We start from the raw sequence: 16,257 nt of genomic DNA, 5'->3' as shown, positions 1-16,257 counted from the left end.
TGTTAAACACTCAAAATAATAATTTTCTCAACAAGACCCAGGAGAAGAACCCGGACACTTTGGAGGGACTATGGGACGCCTTGGGATTCCCAAGGCATTCCCATTTCCCTCTCTCCAGGCCAAATGGCTAGAGGTCTCTTTATTTAGGCTGCTACCCTCACGACCCAACTCCGGATAAGCAAAATAAATGGATGGATATGTGGAAGTTTGCTGGGATCCAGGAAAAAGTAAGGTATTGTGCACATCACTGAAATAGGAGGGTGGTCCTAATATGGGGAGAAATGGGTTTATAACTTAAAGTGTCATCTATGCTGACTTATAATTCCTTGCCATTCCGTTTTTAAATATGCCAGTTTTCTCTCCATTCAAATTGTCAGTTACCTGACAAATAAGCTTTCCTATGAATGTAAAATGAGATGTTGAAATATTACAAACTTGGCCTGCAAAGTTTGGTCCTGCAATACTGTTTAAGTGATTAAGCTGCAATCCAACACGCTTATCGGTCATTGGGCAAAGGCGGGATACACACTGAACAGGTCGTCAATCCATCGCAGGGCAACACAGAAATAAACACCATGTCATGTATTCACTGGTCATTGTTCCATTAACCTTTCTTTTTTCTCATTACCTCCATGTCATCTGTTCCTTTCTCCTCACCTGGTTTACAGGAACAGGATCCATCAACAGGGGAGCACTGGACTCCGTTCTTACATTTGCAGGTTGCAGAACAGTTTACTCCATATGCCCCAGCTGGGCATGGTACTGCACACTTGGAACCCTGGAGAATCGAATGGATAAACAGAGGCTCTGAGTGCAAAAACTCTCAATACCTATTTTACTTAGTTATTTTTAAAGTAACAGATAATTTTGTCAAGGTTTGGTTGTTCAATGCAGCCAGTGCTTTCTCTATTTTACATTACTGTAATTTTTTTGTGCAAAAAAGTGCAAGATTTGTCTGTATATCATTATTGAAACTGCACAATAAATTTTTTCACTTTTGGACAGACTGTTTACTTCTCTTTAGATTGTGGCACATTTGGAAGTAAAACTAATCAGAGAGTTGTGCCTATGAAAAACATCTCCTCTGCCAATGCCTAGCAGCTTATTCTGTCAATGACCTCTATTTCATGTGGTTTATGGGATGGTATGTTTGAACTTGAATATACAAAACATACTGGTAACTGGTAAAACTGCAACCAACTACAACCGTTGGTTGCTGTTGCTCTTTATGAGTGCTCACACATTGCTGTGGGATGGCATCCATTATGCTCTGAGCTGATAAATCTCATCTTAATATGTCTGGATATATTTAGCCTGTAATGATGATAAAAAATTGTTTTTACCATTCATTTAATTTCAGTTTAATTATATAGCATCAAGTCACAACAAATATCACAAAGCACTTTACAAAGAAGTCACTTCCATTCAATCACACATATATTCCAATTGATTATCAATTGCTATGGCAGCGCAAAGAGGTGCAGCAGCTTCTCGAGTTCCCTAGATTAAATATTATTTTAACATCTATGAGGCTGCTTTGGGTAAGAGTTTAGTGGCAACTTTACGACTGAAGTACAGCTCGGCTGAACTGATGGCCATTGGAGACAGTTTGGCTGTTAATATATCACCAAGGCTAAAATCTGCACTTGGGAGTCAGCAGCTCCTCAGATCAATGGACTGACACAGCAGGGTGCAAGGAGCAATGGTAAAAAAAAATACTGTCCCCGAAAACAGAAGAGGCGGAAGCAGGCAGGAGATTTGGCCCAGCTGAAGGCTAGGAAGCCACCTGTTCCAACTCTATTTCTGGTCAATGTCTGCTCACTGGATAACAAAGTGTATTTGTTACATCTGAGGCTGGCTTAACAGCAACATGCCAGACTCAGCCTTCAAATCAACGGTATTTAGTTATTCCGAGCAGGCCGCCACCAATGGTCGGAAAAAACACGAGGGGAGGACTCTGTATGTATGTGAATGAAGGTTGGTTTATGAACTGTGGACTGGTTAAAAGCTGCTGCTCCGAGGCAAAATAACTTATGACAGTGAAATGCTGGCCGTACTATCTGCCTCGGGAATTAACTACGGTGTTCACCATTGTTTACATCTCACCAGGTGCTAACGGCAATGAAGCATGTAGCATGCAGCAGTGAGCTACATGACACCACTGCAGATGAAACACCCGGAGGCGTTTTATGTGCTTGCGGGGTCTTTACCCCCGTGAAACTGACGGGCAGCCTGCCCAGATTTTACCGGCACGTCACGTTTCCTACACGGTGAGACAACACTCTGGAATGTGCGTAATCTAACATTCATGGTGCGTACAGAGCTCTTCCTCGCCCCCATCGTGGCCTCTCTGACCCCATCTCCATCTTTCTGGCGCCAGCATATCGTCCTCTGATGAGACGGATAAAGCCAAAGAAGAAGACAGTCACTGTGTGGCCCAGGGATACAGCCTATGTGCTCCAGGACTGTTTTCAGTGCACAGACTGGCAGGTCTTCAGAGAGGTGGCTAATTATGAAGGAGAGGTGGACCTGGAGGAATACACCTTCTCTGTTCTGGGTGTGCTGATGATGTCACCACCACCAGGACATCATCCTGGTGGTGGTGTCATCACCACCACCAGGATGATGAACCAGAAACGGAACCAGAAACCACCACCATCCTGGTGGTGGTTTCTGGTTCCGTTTCTGGTTCTGTTACCCGAACCAAAAACCCTGGCTGAATGCTAGGGAGAGAGCTCTGCTGAAAGTTAGGGACACTGCGTTCAGGACAGGTGAAGCATCAACACTTCGAAAAGCGAGGAAAGAACTGGCTGCAGGCATTGTGAGGGCCAAAGCCACAGACACCCAGAAAATTCAAAGTCACTTCACCACCAACGACCCCCGGCACATGTGGAAGGGCATCAAATGCATCATTAACTACAACATAAAGGATGCACAATGTCCAAGTGACTCCTCACTGCCAGATGCACTTAGGTTCTACGCCCACTTCGAGAATCCTAACACCTCCCTCAGCACCAGACTTGTGTGACCTCTCTGTGTGACCACAGCAGATGTGAAGAAGTCCCTCCAGGAAATCAACCCTTGTAAGGCTGCATGCCCCAACAACATGTACTGAGTACTGAGAGACTGTGCGCATCAGCTGTCTGAGGTGTTGACGGACATCGTCAACACCTCACTGTCACTGTCATCTGTGCCCAGCCACTTAATGACCACCATTATTGTCCCTGTTCATAAGTGCTCTACAGTGATGAGCCTGAATGACTACCAACCTATAGCCTTAACATCGGTAATCATGAAGTGCTTCAAGAGGCTAGTCAAGAATCAATTCAAGGACTCCATCGATGTCACTGTGGACCCCCATCAGTACACCGACAGGAAGAACCGTTCCACTGCTGATGCGATTTCATCAGTGATCCACAAAGCCTCACCCACCTGGAGAGCAGGAACTATTATATCTGTCTGCTCTTTCTGGATTTCTCCTCAGCCTTCAACACCATCATCCCACAGATGCTGGTACAGAAGCTGTCCTCTAATGGACAGAGTTCCAAACTGGGGAACTGGATTCTGGACTTCTTGACCAACATACCTCAGATCCACAACACCATCTCCTCCTCCATCACCCTCAGCACGGGCAACTCAGTCCTCAGGAGCTTTTATTGTTGTGTGGCAGAGAGCGTTCTCTGGACATGCATCACCGTGTGCACAGCAGCTGCTCTACTTCTGACAGGATGGATCTGCAGAGGATGGTTAAGGCTGCACAAACGACTGTGGGGAGAAGCCTTCCCTCCACCTTGGACCTCTACACAGCACAATGCAGGAGGAGTACTCCACCCATCCTGCACACAGACTCTTCCAGCCACTCCCCTCAGGCAGGAGGCTGAGGAGCATCCAGAGCAAAACCATTAGGCTGAGGAACAATTCTTCCCTTCAGCTGTCAGCAGGGTTGCTGTATAGGGGAGTTATAACAATTCTAAGGGCTCCTGACCGACAGGGGGCCTCCAAAATTTATTTATTTATTTTTTGTTCATAGAAATTTGTAAAAAATTGGGGCCGATTAGCATAGTTAACTTAGCTACAGACTACTGTTTGCCTCCTTTTCACTAGCATTTAATGAATTAAGGAAAACAAAAAACCAAGATATTCATATATTTATTAACTTGTACCTTTTACCACACTTAACAACTTAAGTGTTTGTTAAAACTTAACAGTCAGCAGCAGCTATATTCCACGTCCCTCCTGACCCGTCCTCTCCTAAGTGAAATTAAAGCTGCACTTATGTAACTTTTATTTTACTTTTTAAATTAACCTATTTGTTAAAACTGTCATTATGTTGTGACAGTATGGTATGAGAGATAATCTGTGAAATATCTATTTCCTCTGCTTTCTTCCAATGCTATCTAGAAACAACCAGTCAGTGGAAGGAGGAGTGCCAGCCATCCTGCGTAGGAAACTCATTTCGGCCGCTTTTATCCGGGATCTCATTCTTTCGGTCATGACCCAAAACTCATGACCATAGATGAGGGTGGGAACGTACATCGATCGGTAAATCGAGAGCTTCGTTTTTTGACTCAGCTCTCACTTCACCACGACGGACCGGTACAGCGCCCGTTTCACATCTGACGCTGCCCCAATCCGCCTGTCGATACCCCGCTCCCTTCTCTGCATCAAATCAAGATCCCCAGATACTTAAACTCCTCCACTTGAGGCAGGACGACCCCCCTTGACCCGGAGAAGGCACTCTACCCTTTTTCGGCTCAAGACCATGGCCTCAGATTTGGAGGCACTGATCCTCATCCCGGCCGCTTCACACTCGGAAACACGGATCATGACATTGGTGGAGTCTAACTCTCACCGGAAACGGGCCCGACTTACTGCCGGCAATGCGAACCAATCTCTGACACCGGTCATACAGGGACCTGACAGCCCGTATCAAAGGGCCCGGTACCCCATACTCCCGGAGAAACCCCCACAAGTCCCCCCTAGGGACACGGTCGAACGCCTTCTCCTAGTCCACAAAACACATGTAGACTGGTTGGGCGAACTCCCATGCACCCTCCAGCACCCTGCTGAAGGTGTAGAGCTGGTTCAGTGTTCCACGACCAGGATGAAAACCACACTGCTCTTCCTGAATCCGAGGTTTGACTATCCGACGGACCCTCCTCTCCAGGACCCCTGAATAGACCTTACCAGGGAGGCTTAAGATTGTGATCCCCCTGTAATTGGAGCACGCCCTCTGGTCCCCCTTTTTGAACAGGGGGATCACCACCCCAGTCTGCCAATCCAGGGGAACTGCCCCCGATGTCCATGCGATATTGCAGAGTCGCGTGAGCCAACACAACCCCGCAACATCCAGAGCTTTAAGGAACTCCGGGCGGATCTCATCCACCCCCGGGGCCCTGCCACCGAGGAGCTTTTTAACCACCTCGGCGACCTCGTCCCCAGAGATTGGAAAGCCCAACCCAGAGTCCCCAGGCTCAGCTTCCTCAACAGAAGGCATGTTGGTGGGATTGAGGAGATCTTCGAAGTATTCCGCCCACTGGCCCACAACGTCCCGAGTTGAGGTCAGCAGCATACCGTCCCCACTATAAACAGTGTTGGTGCTGCACTGCTTCCCCCTCCTGAGACACCGGATGGTGGACCAGAATAGCCTCAAAGCCGTGCGAAAATCTTTCTCCATGGCCTCTCCAAACTTCTCCCACGCCCGAGTTTTTGCCTCAGCAACCACCCAAGCCGCATGCCGCTTCGCCCGCCGGTACCCATCAGCTGCTTCCGGAGTCCCAGAGGCCTAAAAGGCCTTAAATTACTTTTTTTAAATTTATTTTTCTGTGTGGTGGATTTCTTCATCTGGGACCCGAGTCTAAATTTCATACCACGAGCTACCTAGGTGGTATGACAATAAAAAAATCCTTGAGTCCTTGAATCATATTTATGAAGCAGTGCATCACGTTCAGGTTACCATTCAAATCTGTCCAAAAGGTTTTCTTTCTGGTTTGCTTACATAGACCTACATAGAGATGCTGGGGACCCACGGAGGTGCTATGGAAATGAGAAAGGCCCGCAGAGGGGCTCTGCAGACAAAGGAGGCCCTCAGCTGTCTCAGAAAGTAGAGGCGACTTTAGTCCTTTCTGTACACAGCGTCAGTGTTCTTGACCCAGTCCAGTTTTTTGTCAATTTGGAGACCCAGATATTTATAGTTCTCCACAAATCACCTCCTAAGTACAGTCAAGTTCTCCAGAATCCTGAATTTTTGGCATCTGAGAGAGAGAGAGAGAGAGAGAGAGAGAGAGAGAGAGAGAGAGAGAGAGAGAGAGAGAGAGAAAGAGAGAGAGAGAACGGGACAGATTTTGGAAATGTTCCGTAGATGATACGAGGTATTGCAGAAGTGTTTGATATGGATTAAAAAGTGAGCTGGAGGTCTATTTCTACACCAAGATTTATGACTGCTGATAAAAGAGGAATATTGGAACCAAAAAAGGAGATGCTGGTTATGGGTGATGATTGGGTCTGATGAGGAGTGCCCAAAAGAATGCCTCCAGTTTTTGAGCTGTTGAGTTGGAGAAGGTTGTGCTCCATTCATATATTTATCACCTCTAGGCAAGTGGTGAGTTTTGATTAGGATACTGGTGGCTTTTAAGGCACAGTTACAGCTGTGGCATTTACACAAAGCTGTGTGTCATCAGTGTAGCTGTGAAAAGAGAAACCATGATGGTTGATGACCTGACAAAGGGGAAGGAGGTAAAGGATAAAGAGAATAGGACCAAGGACTGACCACTGGGGAACACAGTGAGTGGCTATCAATGGATTTGATGCAGAGTGTCACATGGAGATGATTTTGAAGGTGGATGGCAACTGCTTTCTCTAGCACTTTAAATATGATTGCCAGATGGATCTGATGAGTTTTTTGGGGGGATTTTTGGAAACAAGAAGCCACGAAAGGACTTCTTGGTCAAGAGTGTTTTTTTTAGTAGTCTGATTACGGCTTTCTTTGAGATGAAGATGACATAACCAGATTGGAGAGAGGTTTATGTAATCAGGGGACTGCAGGTGTTGATATGGATTTTTACCCAGGAGGTTGGGAATGGCTTCAGGTCACAGGTGGAGGGTTTCATCTTTCTGCTGATGCTTGACATCTCTTCTGATAAAATTAGTAGGAAACGGTTCGGAGATGGTAGATGTATGAGGAACAACTTTCTGAGGTGTTGGCGGACATCTTCAAGTCATCTTCAACTACTAATGTTATCTATGTTCAAAAGGGCATACAATTGGTTACATTCACTTGAGCAACTTGGGGTGGAGGGTAACTTGTAAAAGTGGTTTTACTGCACTGTACTTTTTTCTTTTACTTGAGTGATGTCATTATTGCTACGTAGATTGATTTTACATTTAAAGAAATAGACTTCAGAGATCAGAAACATTAGATTCTAATATTTCTGCAACATATGAGCTAATGTTTATGCAAAATTGAACATAATTACTCAACATTTTGTACGTCATTGTGTTTATCCTTATTGTTTATTTTGTATTAACAAGCATGTTTATTTTATCTGAAAGGTTACATAAAGGTTTATTTACGTATTTATTCTAAAGTAAAAGCTTGCTTATCCTGTCTCCCAAAAGTAAGCCAATATCCCCCCTGTCATGAAGTGCAGTTGTTGTGAGGTGGTGAGGTGGACCCAGGTATGAAGAGTAAATTATGGTTTAATGAAGAGAAAACAGATATCCAGGCAGCACAGGTGAGTAACAGCAATAAATCTGACACTGGTTGCAAGTGGAATTTACAAAAGACTAATGATTTAATACACAGACAAATAAAATCCTCAAAACCCTTATGAGAAAACGAGAGGGTTTTTTTTTCTTTTTTAAATTGGTGTGTTTCCATTAAGGGAATTTATTTTCATAATTTTTATTTCCGCAATTTTATGGTTAAAAGAAGTGCCACTAAGATATATCTTTAGATACACAGATCATATATTTGAGTTTTTTCCTTTTTTTCTTTCTTTGTGTTGAGATACTCCCAGTATGTTTTTTTTCACACAACAGTTTTGAATTTCAGCTATGAAATAAAATTGCTCTGACCATAATTAACATAAATATGATGTTTCACTCAGGGATATGTGAAAGGCAGGAAAGAACATGTCAGGACAGGTAAACATTTTGGCTTGGCATTTGTATTTTAGGAGAACATTTTTATTTGTCTAGTGAAAATAGCAAAGATTAGATTAGAACAGTTAAACTACTTTATTCACAATCCTTAATAATTTTAACTTTATAATGTAAACTGTAAATGAATATGCTTTAGGAGTATATTAAAATTTTTCAACAGACTACTGTGCAATCTATTTTTTATCTCTTAGTGTCATATGTCTTAACTGTAAAGTTTGCTTGTATGTATGTATGTCTATGGATACATATAATTCTGGATGCACTAAAATTAAAACATGCGCATGCGACAAATTAATTTACCATAAAGCCAGGAGCACAGATACATTCTCCAGTCACATTGTGGCAGTCAGCTCCATTCTGGCACTGACACAAGTCACTGCAAGATTTGTCATAAAATCCTGGTGTGCACGTCTCATTGCAAAAGAGTCCTGACCAACCAGCCTGACATGTACACTCCCCTGACACTGGGTGGCATCTAGTGAAGAAGAAAACATGACGTAATCACAAAAATTTACTTCACTATGTTAGAGTACTAAATTGAACTGCTTTGCACATTTTTATCACAGAAAAAAATGGTTAATGGTACAATTAAGTCCCATAATTTTTTATACTCCTAACAAGTTTAAAGTAATCTTTTAATCTTAGTAACATGTCTTTCCTGAATCGAAATATATGTCCTACACACTAAGTTCTTAAAATATAGAAAAACAAATTTCGTACAGTGTAATTTCATCACTTAACACAGGGTGTTATCACTTCAAAGTTATCCCAATTCTTTCAATATAAAACCTAATTTTCAGAAAAGTTTGTTTTCTAAACTGACAAAACCAAAATTTGTTAGCTTTACAAATTGACATAGCTGACAGGCAGTCTATGTCAATTACATAATTATAAACATATCCCTCCTCGCCAATGAATGATGAGGTAGGTGCCATCCTCCCTGCGAGTATTAACTGCATATGTGAGTGGTGGAATAATGCTTCATGTTTTATACTAACTCGGGTGTACTTTAAAATTCTTAGCAAATGTATAATTCAGTACCAGCAATGTTAAAAAAATGGAAGAGAGGCCTTACGTATGTCTTCTATTTACTGACACTTAAAACTGGGGAAAAATGTTGACCAGGGTAAGTTTCAAAGTAATATGCATCTCTGCTTGTTTTCTATTTAATACATAGACTTTGACAAAAAATATACACTGCTCAAAAAAATAAAGGGAAACACTCAAATAACACATCCTAGATCTGAATGAATGAAATAATCTCATTGAATACTTTGTTCTGTACAAAGTTGAATGTGCTGACAACAAAATCACACAAAAATCATCAATGAAAATCAAATTTATTAACCAATGGAGGCCTGGATTTGGAGCCACACACAAAATTAAATGAAAAAACACACTACAGGCTGATTCAACTTAATGTAATTTCCTTAAAACAAGTCAAAATGAGGCTCAGTATTGTGTGTGGCCTCCACGTGCCTGTATGACCTCCCTACAACGCCTGGGCATGCTCCTGATGAGGTGGCGGATGGTCTCCTGAGGGATCTCCTCCCAGACCTGGACTAAAGCATCTGCCAACTCCTGGAGAGTCTGTGGTGCAACGTGACGTTGGTGGATGGAGCGAGACATGATGTCCCAGATGTGCTCAATCGGATTCAGGTCTGGGGAACGGGCGGGCCAGTCCATAGCTTCAATGCCTTCATCTTGCAGGAACTGCTGACACACTCCAGCCACATGAGGTCTAGCATTGTCCTGCATTAGGAGGAACCCAGGGCCAACCGCACCAGCATATGGTCTCACAAGGGGTCTGAGGATCTCATCTCGGCAGTCAGGCTACCTCTGGTGAGCACATGAAGGGCTGTGCGGCCCTCCAAAGAAATGCCACCCCACACTATTACTGACCCACTGCCAAACCGGTCATGCTGAAGGATGTTGCAGGCAGCAGACCGCTCTCCATGGCGTCTTCAGACTCTGTCACGTCTGTCACATGTGCTCAGTGTGAACCTGCTTTCATCTGTGAAGAGCACAAGGCGCCAGTGGCGAATTTGCCAATCCTGGTGTTCTCTGGCAAATGCCAAGCGTCCTGCACGGTGTTGGGCTGTGAGCACAACCCCCATCTGTGGACGTCGGGCCCTCATACCATCCTCATGGAGTCAGTTTCTAACCATTTGTGCAGACACATGCACATTTGTGACCTGCTGAAGGTCATTTTGCTGGGCTCTGGCAGTGCTCCTCCTGTTTCTTCTTGCACAAAGGCGGAGGTAGCGGTCCTGCTGCTGGGTTGTTGCCCTTCTACGCCCTCCTCCATGTCTCCTGGTGTACTGGCCTGTCTCCTGGTGGCACCTCCAGCCTCTGGACACTACGCTGACAGACACAGCAAACCTTCTTGCCACAGCTCGCATTGATGTGCCATCCTGGATGAGCTGCACTACCTGAGCCACTTGTGTGGGCTGTAGAGTCCGTCTCATGCTACCACGAGTGTGAAAGCACCACCAACATTCAAAACTGACCAAAACATCAGCCAGACAGCATATGTACTGAGAAGTGGTCTGTGGTCCCCACCTGCAGAACCACTCCTTTATTGAGTGTGTCTTGCCAATTGCCATTTGCACAACAGCAGGGGAAATTGATTGTCAATCAGTGTTGCTTCCTAAGTGGACAGTTTGATTTCACAGAAGTTTGATTTACTTGGAGTTATATTGTGTTGTTTAAGTGTTCCCTTTATTTTTTTGAGCAGTGTATAATGTTTGTTTGATAATTTGTAATTTTTAATTGCTTAGTGGGCAGAATATTCTAACGTTTCTCTTTTCAAAAGATATTAGTTGTTTAAATTATTCAAACCTTCTATGGTCATCCAGCATACAGATGGCCAGTCAATTTAATACTTTTTTATGCCATTCCTGTCTTTGCTTTCTCTTACATATTCCTAAAAGAAAAGTCTATTTTTTCTTTTTAAGTGATAGACAACTTAAGGACTTTAAGACAGATGACCTGCAGTGTGCAAATACAAGTGGAAAGAGGGCAGATAGTTTTGCCATTTTAAAACAGCATTTTTTTTAAACTACAGCATACCTTTATGAGCAACAAGTTGTAACAAGCCCATAAATATTTCTTTCTCCACCATTTAAATATTTTGTATAATATTGACTTTTCTTGTTCACTGCTTTTCAGCAAACCACACAGCTTGAATCTTGTTCTCGACAATATATTGTTACTAGCCAATTTTATGAAGACATTCTTTTTTTCTTTTTGATTCTTGGACTAACTCTGATACTGAGAAATGAAATCTAAGATCATTTAACTTTGTTGAAACTTCTACAATCTTAATTTAATGAAATACATTAGGGTTTCAAATCAGATCACTATTGTCCAGTTTATTAAAAAATTAAGCTTATTATGTATTTTTCTTGGATTTAGCTTGTGTGGTAAATTCAAGTGTGTGTGTTGAAGTGGAACTTTAAGCTACATAAAGCAGAAATTGTGGCAAACAAAAAACAGTGATATCAGTCATTATTAGACTGATATAAGAATTTTAAAAAGTCAGTCTGCTTAATTTTCTGATTAAGCAGACTGAACTAAAAAAAACTTATCTCCTGGTACTTTCTTGGAAGGATTGTCTTCAAAGTTCATAACATGCATTTACAGGAAGTTTTTTCTTTTTTTTTTTGCTTTCCAGTATAATAGATCAAGCTTTATCTTAAGTAACACTTGCAGAACCTTTGTGAGTTAAGAAGAAATCCTGTTTGCCTGTCAGTTAGCACGTCAGACCCATCAACTAACAGCCACCTGTGCTTGTGTAATTGTCTGACATATTACAGCCACACTAGTTAAGTACTATACCTGGAAACTTGCTTTTCACCTAAATATTAAAACTCTACATTGATTCCTACGAGTACTAGTGAGTATTCAGGAAATTAGAAAACAGATTGTTTAAATGTGTTTATTCTTGCACAATAAAGTTTGTTAAAGTCAGTTAAATCATTTACAACATACCTTAGAGTTCTTGGGGCGTGGCAGGGACAATTCTTTTCACATCTTAAACCATAACGGTCGTCAGGGCATAAGCGGATATCACATTTTTCTCCTGTGTAGCCCGCATCACATGTTCCATTGACATGAGCACACTTACTGTTGTTCATACAGTGACAGGTCTTTGCACAGCCAGCACCAAAAGTACCAACTGGACACTCATCCTGGCACCTGTTATCAGCAAGACAGAAATATGCATTGTCATAGATTTGGCAAAGCAGCTGGTATGAAAAGTGTCAATAAAAATACATTTAGAAATTTAGCACAAAAGTTCTGAATATAGGCCCCGACCTTGTAAAGGACTCTGGTTCTTTCAGTCTTATAAAAAAAACTCTCATCTCATCTCTGCTACGCAAAGGCCGCTCACCTTTACACTTCAGGAGATTTGAAGGAGGGAAACTCAACACGGTCCAAGTAGGGTTGAGCCATATGATATCATTCGCGATAATACAGGTAAAAAAAGAAAGACTTGCACAGAAAAATACATTTTATCGTGACATGCTTATTTCATGGTGTAAATCCCACCACACATGCAGTGATATTGAAGTTGTAAAGGTGAAGGAAAACATTGCTAAACCGCCATAAAAACAAAGAATTTGGTCAGCTGGTTTACAGTATGGATTGAACTGAATTTGACAGAATTAGCTGATATCTGCGATAAGGATATACACTTCAGCTCTGTCAGCTCGGCTCTCCTCTCCACATGGAGAGAACAAACCAATCAGCCATGGCGCAAAACTTTCTGAAACATATTTTGACGTCTTCCCAAAATATAAATAAATAACTTGAATCTTTGCACAAAGTTCAGGGACACTGAGCAATCTGAAACAGGAGAAATATCTCCTGATTGTTTTGTCTGCACCTGGTTGACTAAGGTGCAAGGATACAATGCTTCACAGAAACATAGAAAAGAAACTAGCTAACTGCAGCCAGTTACACCTGCTAACTCGTAAAGAATTAAATGACTTAATGTGCTAATTGCTCTGTGACCCGAATCAGATATTCCTTTAGGAAAAATCTGAAACAAACTTCGCACATTATTGGTAATGCAAAGTAAATGGCGCTGAAGGGCAAGGGGGAATGAAGGGATGAGAACTAAAACCCTAACATGGAGATGTATGTGACAGTTGGAAAAATTGGAAATGAAAAAAGTTGAAGATTATTAAGAAATGTGCTCAAACTTTTAATGTTTGCAGTTTTTTATGACGTATTTTGATGTTCAACATTTTTAAAATGAGCATTTCCTTTTAAAATATTAAAATATTCTCACTTTTGCAAGTTTTTTTTTTTAAACATGAGGGAAGCACTTTTTAACATCTTGTAAAACCAGTGTTCTGCTGAACCAAAATAGATTGTTAAATTTGTGTATTTTAATATTTTTATTTCCATTTGGTAGCTGATTTCAGGGAGTTATCTGTTAGCAAAATACCTCGTGTGGAGAAGGGGAGTGACACGACAACCACAAAAATTTGAGAGTCCAGGTGAATGTGACAAAAAAATGGGATTTATTTTCAACAAAAATACGAGGTCGTACAGTTTGTACGAGCCAACAGGCTCGTACAAAGTTTGTGAGGGAGAAAGGGACAAATCAAAGAAATTAATGAAACAAAACAGGACATAACTACAGTTTATGCTAAATAAAACAAACGGAAAAGAAATCCCTGCAAACCTGATTTAACAATAGTTTCACCAAAACTTTACATGGGTGGCACCAACCTATTTACCTAATGTATTTAACAGAAAAACACCTATGTGATGGGAATGTACAGGGTACCCCAAAATTACCTAGTCCTCTAACTCCCAACACAAACCTTTACACATAGAGCACCAACAACAAGACGTGTCAGCTAGCCAGCCAGGTGGAGAAGGACTCAGTTCCCCAGGTGGGCTGCTTATATAAGGCCTGCTTGAAAAACTTGGACTTGGTTGGAGAGAATCCAATCAGGGGAGATTGACACCAGTTTCCCTGCTACCTGTGAAAAGACAAACAAAAGGAGGGGGAGGGGGAAGAAAACAAATAGCCTGGCAGACATATGACACCCACACCCTTATAAGTCCTGCTCAAAGCTAGAAAAAAAAAGACTAAAGTGCACATTACAAAGCATCTGCCAACACATTCTCAGACCCCTTTTTATGGCAGATCTTGAGGTTGTACTGCTGAATAACTAAAGCCCACCGCATACGTCTCTGATTTTGATTATATAGCCTGGAGAGAAAGACAAGTGCGTCTTTCTTTCCAGAAAGTTATGTGGAACCCATAACCATGAAGACAGTTATGGGTTCCACACTCAATCCAAGATAAGCTTCGAAATGCTGCAATGCCAAGAATAACTCAAGAGTTTCCTTTTCAATAGTAGAATATCTACTTTGATGAAGATTAATCTTCCTCGAGAAGTAACTCACAACATGCTCTATACTAGCGGTTCTCAACGTGGGCGGTACCTCCCCCCAGGGGGCGTTCAGAGGACAGCAGAGGGCGCTGGCGGACATTTTTACCAAAGGGGGGCGCTGGGATGCCTTTGGGGGGCGTTTAGTTGAAGGTAAACTTTACACCTTAAATGCACAACAATGCCAGTTTAGACTTTGAGCAACTTGGTAAAACTGTATTGTGTAACATTAAATCATGCTTGGCTGCAACTGTATTGATGGCAGCTCTTCTTCTTCTTCTTCTTCTATTCAGTGTTTGTAGCTTCATGGCGCAGCTCCGCATCAGTTCAGCATTACACCGGCTTATTACGCTGCTGTGATTCACTTTGTCTAGTATTTATGTAGCTACATATGTTTTTGCAGTTCTGTGATCATGTCAAAGCAGCAATTTATATTAAAAAGTGTCTTATTTCCATTTGAAAGCTGCCCGTTTCCATGGAAGGACGACAGAAAATCGTTCTTATAAACATGTAATTACTAAAATCACGATACCCTCACTTTGTATCCCTCTGAAAAATGAACCCATTTAAATCAAGAAATCCCTCCATGGGGTGATACCACTGATAGAGAGCGTTCATTTTATAGCGTTAACACTGGAGCTGCAAGTGGTCCGGTATGAAACGGGTTTGATGGAACCACGGTACCACAACACTTTTATATTTCAATAATCAGAATACCGAAATTGTTTCTGTTGTTTTAAAAGGTTCATGTCAGTCTGCCTTTTCCCCATCGATATGTTTCCCGACCGACCTGCACTTTAGGGAGTTAAAAAAAAAAAAAAAAAACGGCGCGCACATTGCGCAAAATTCTGAAACATGAGAAGCGGGCAAAACGGAGCGACGAACTAGATGTGAATTATGGCATAAAAACATAGAATCCGACGCTGAACAGTGAAAAATCAACACATGATGTGAAACATGATGATTAGGAGGCGCAGCAGGTGATGAGTGAAGATTACTGATGGTCAATAAATGATAATGATTTAGCAACAGGAAAGAAACTAAACTGGACATAGCAATAAACCAAGAGAGGATAGAACTAATCAAATGAAACTAAATGGAAATGAATGAAGAACAAAATGCAAGAATAAACTAAGAAACTAAAGTAAATACGGAGGAATAAACTGGTATGGCAAGACCTTTCGAGCAATAATTAATACAGAGACTGTATGGCAAGAATAAACAGACACTATTTCCAGATAAAAGGTAAAGTAATATTGTTGAAGTGCCATGGGCATTGGCGCAACTACACATTATTCAGGTGGATGCGAAAACATAAATCGGCGCCCCCCCACGAAGGAGCGTAGAAACATACGCCTCCCCCCCAGCCCCCCTCCTCCAGACGCCGATACATTTAGTGCAAAACTCGCTACATTTACCCCGTAAGGCGCGCTGAAGTGTACGGGAAAACATCGGTGCGCCGATTCAAAACATCTACAATAATGATAGTAACATTAATAATAAAATAATTGTCAGTGCAAAGTAGCCTACAAATTCTTTGGTGGGGGCGGTGAGGGACCTGGATAAAGGCTAGGGGGGCGCTGGGCCGAAAAAGGTTGAGAAACACTGCTCTATACCATCTTTATCGTCCTGCAGAAGCACAGCTCATGCCCCAACAGAACTGGCATCTATGTCCAGC

General features: G+C 42.1%; 1 protein-coding gene across 9 annotated transcripts in view; it reads right to left on the bottom strand.

Moving 5' to 3' along the window:
- The window catches only part of LOC103473513 (multiple epidermal growth factor-like domains protein 10), a 232,232-nt gene that overhangs the window by 128,332 nt on the left and 87,643 nt on the right, over positions 1-16,257 (bottom strand). For all 9 annotated transcript variants that reach the window (XR_014090313.1, XR_014090314.1, XM_081613843.1 and 6 more), the window contains exons 6-8: positions 12,157-12,363; positions 8,464-8,638; positions 658-778 (exon numbers count right to left, since the gene is read on the bottom strand). Coding sequence is in view for 7 of the 9 variants with exons in the window: in XM_081613843.1 (XP_081469969.1) it covers positions 658-778; positions 8,464-8,638; positions 12,157-12,363 (503 nt within the window). In the remaining 2 variants the exon portion in view is untranslated. The remainder of the gene's footprint in view (positions 1-657; positions 779-8,463; positions 8,639-12,156; positions 12,364-16,257) is intronic.

The sequence above is a fragment of the Poecilia reticulata genome, chromosome 12 (genome assembly GCF_904066995.2).
Source record: "Poecilia reticulata chromosome 12, P_reticulata-male-v2, whole genome shotgun sequence".
Classification (NCBI taxonomy): Eukaryota; Metazoa; Chordata; class Actinopteri; order Cyprinodontiformes; family Poeciliidae; genus Poecilia; species Poecilia reticulata.
Note: the sequence above shows the minus strand (reverse complement) of the source record. Positions and strands in the feature narration are given on the sequence as shown.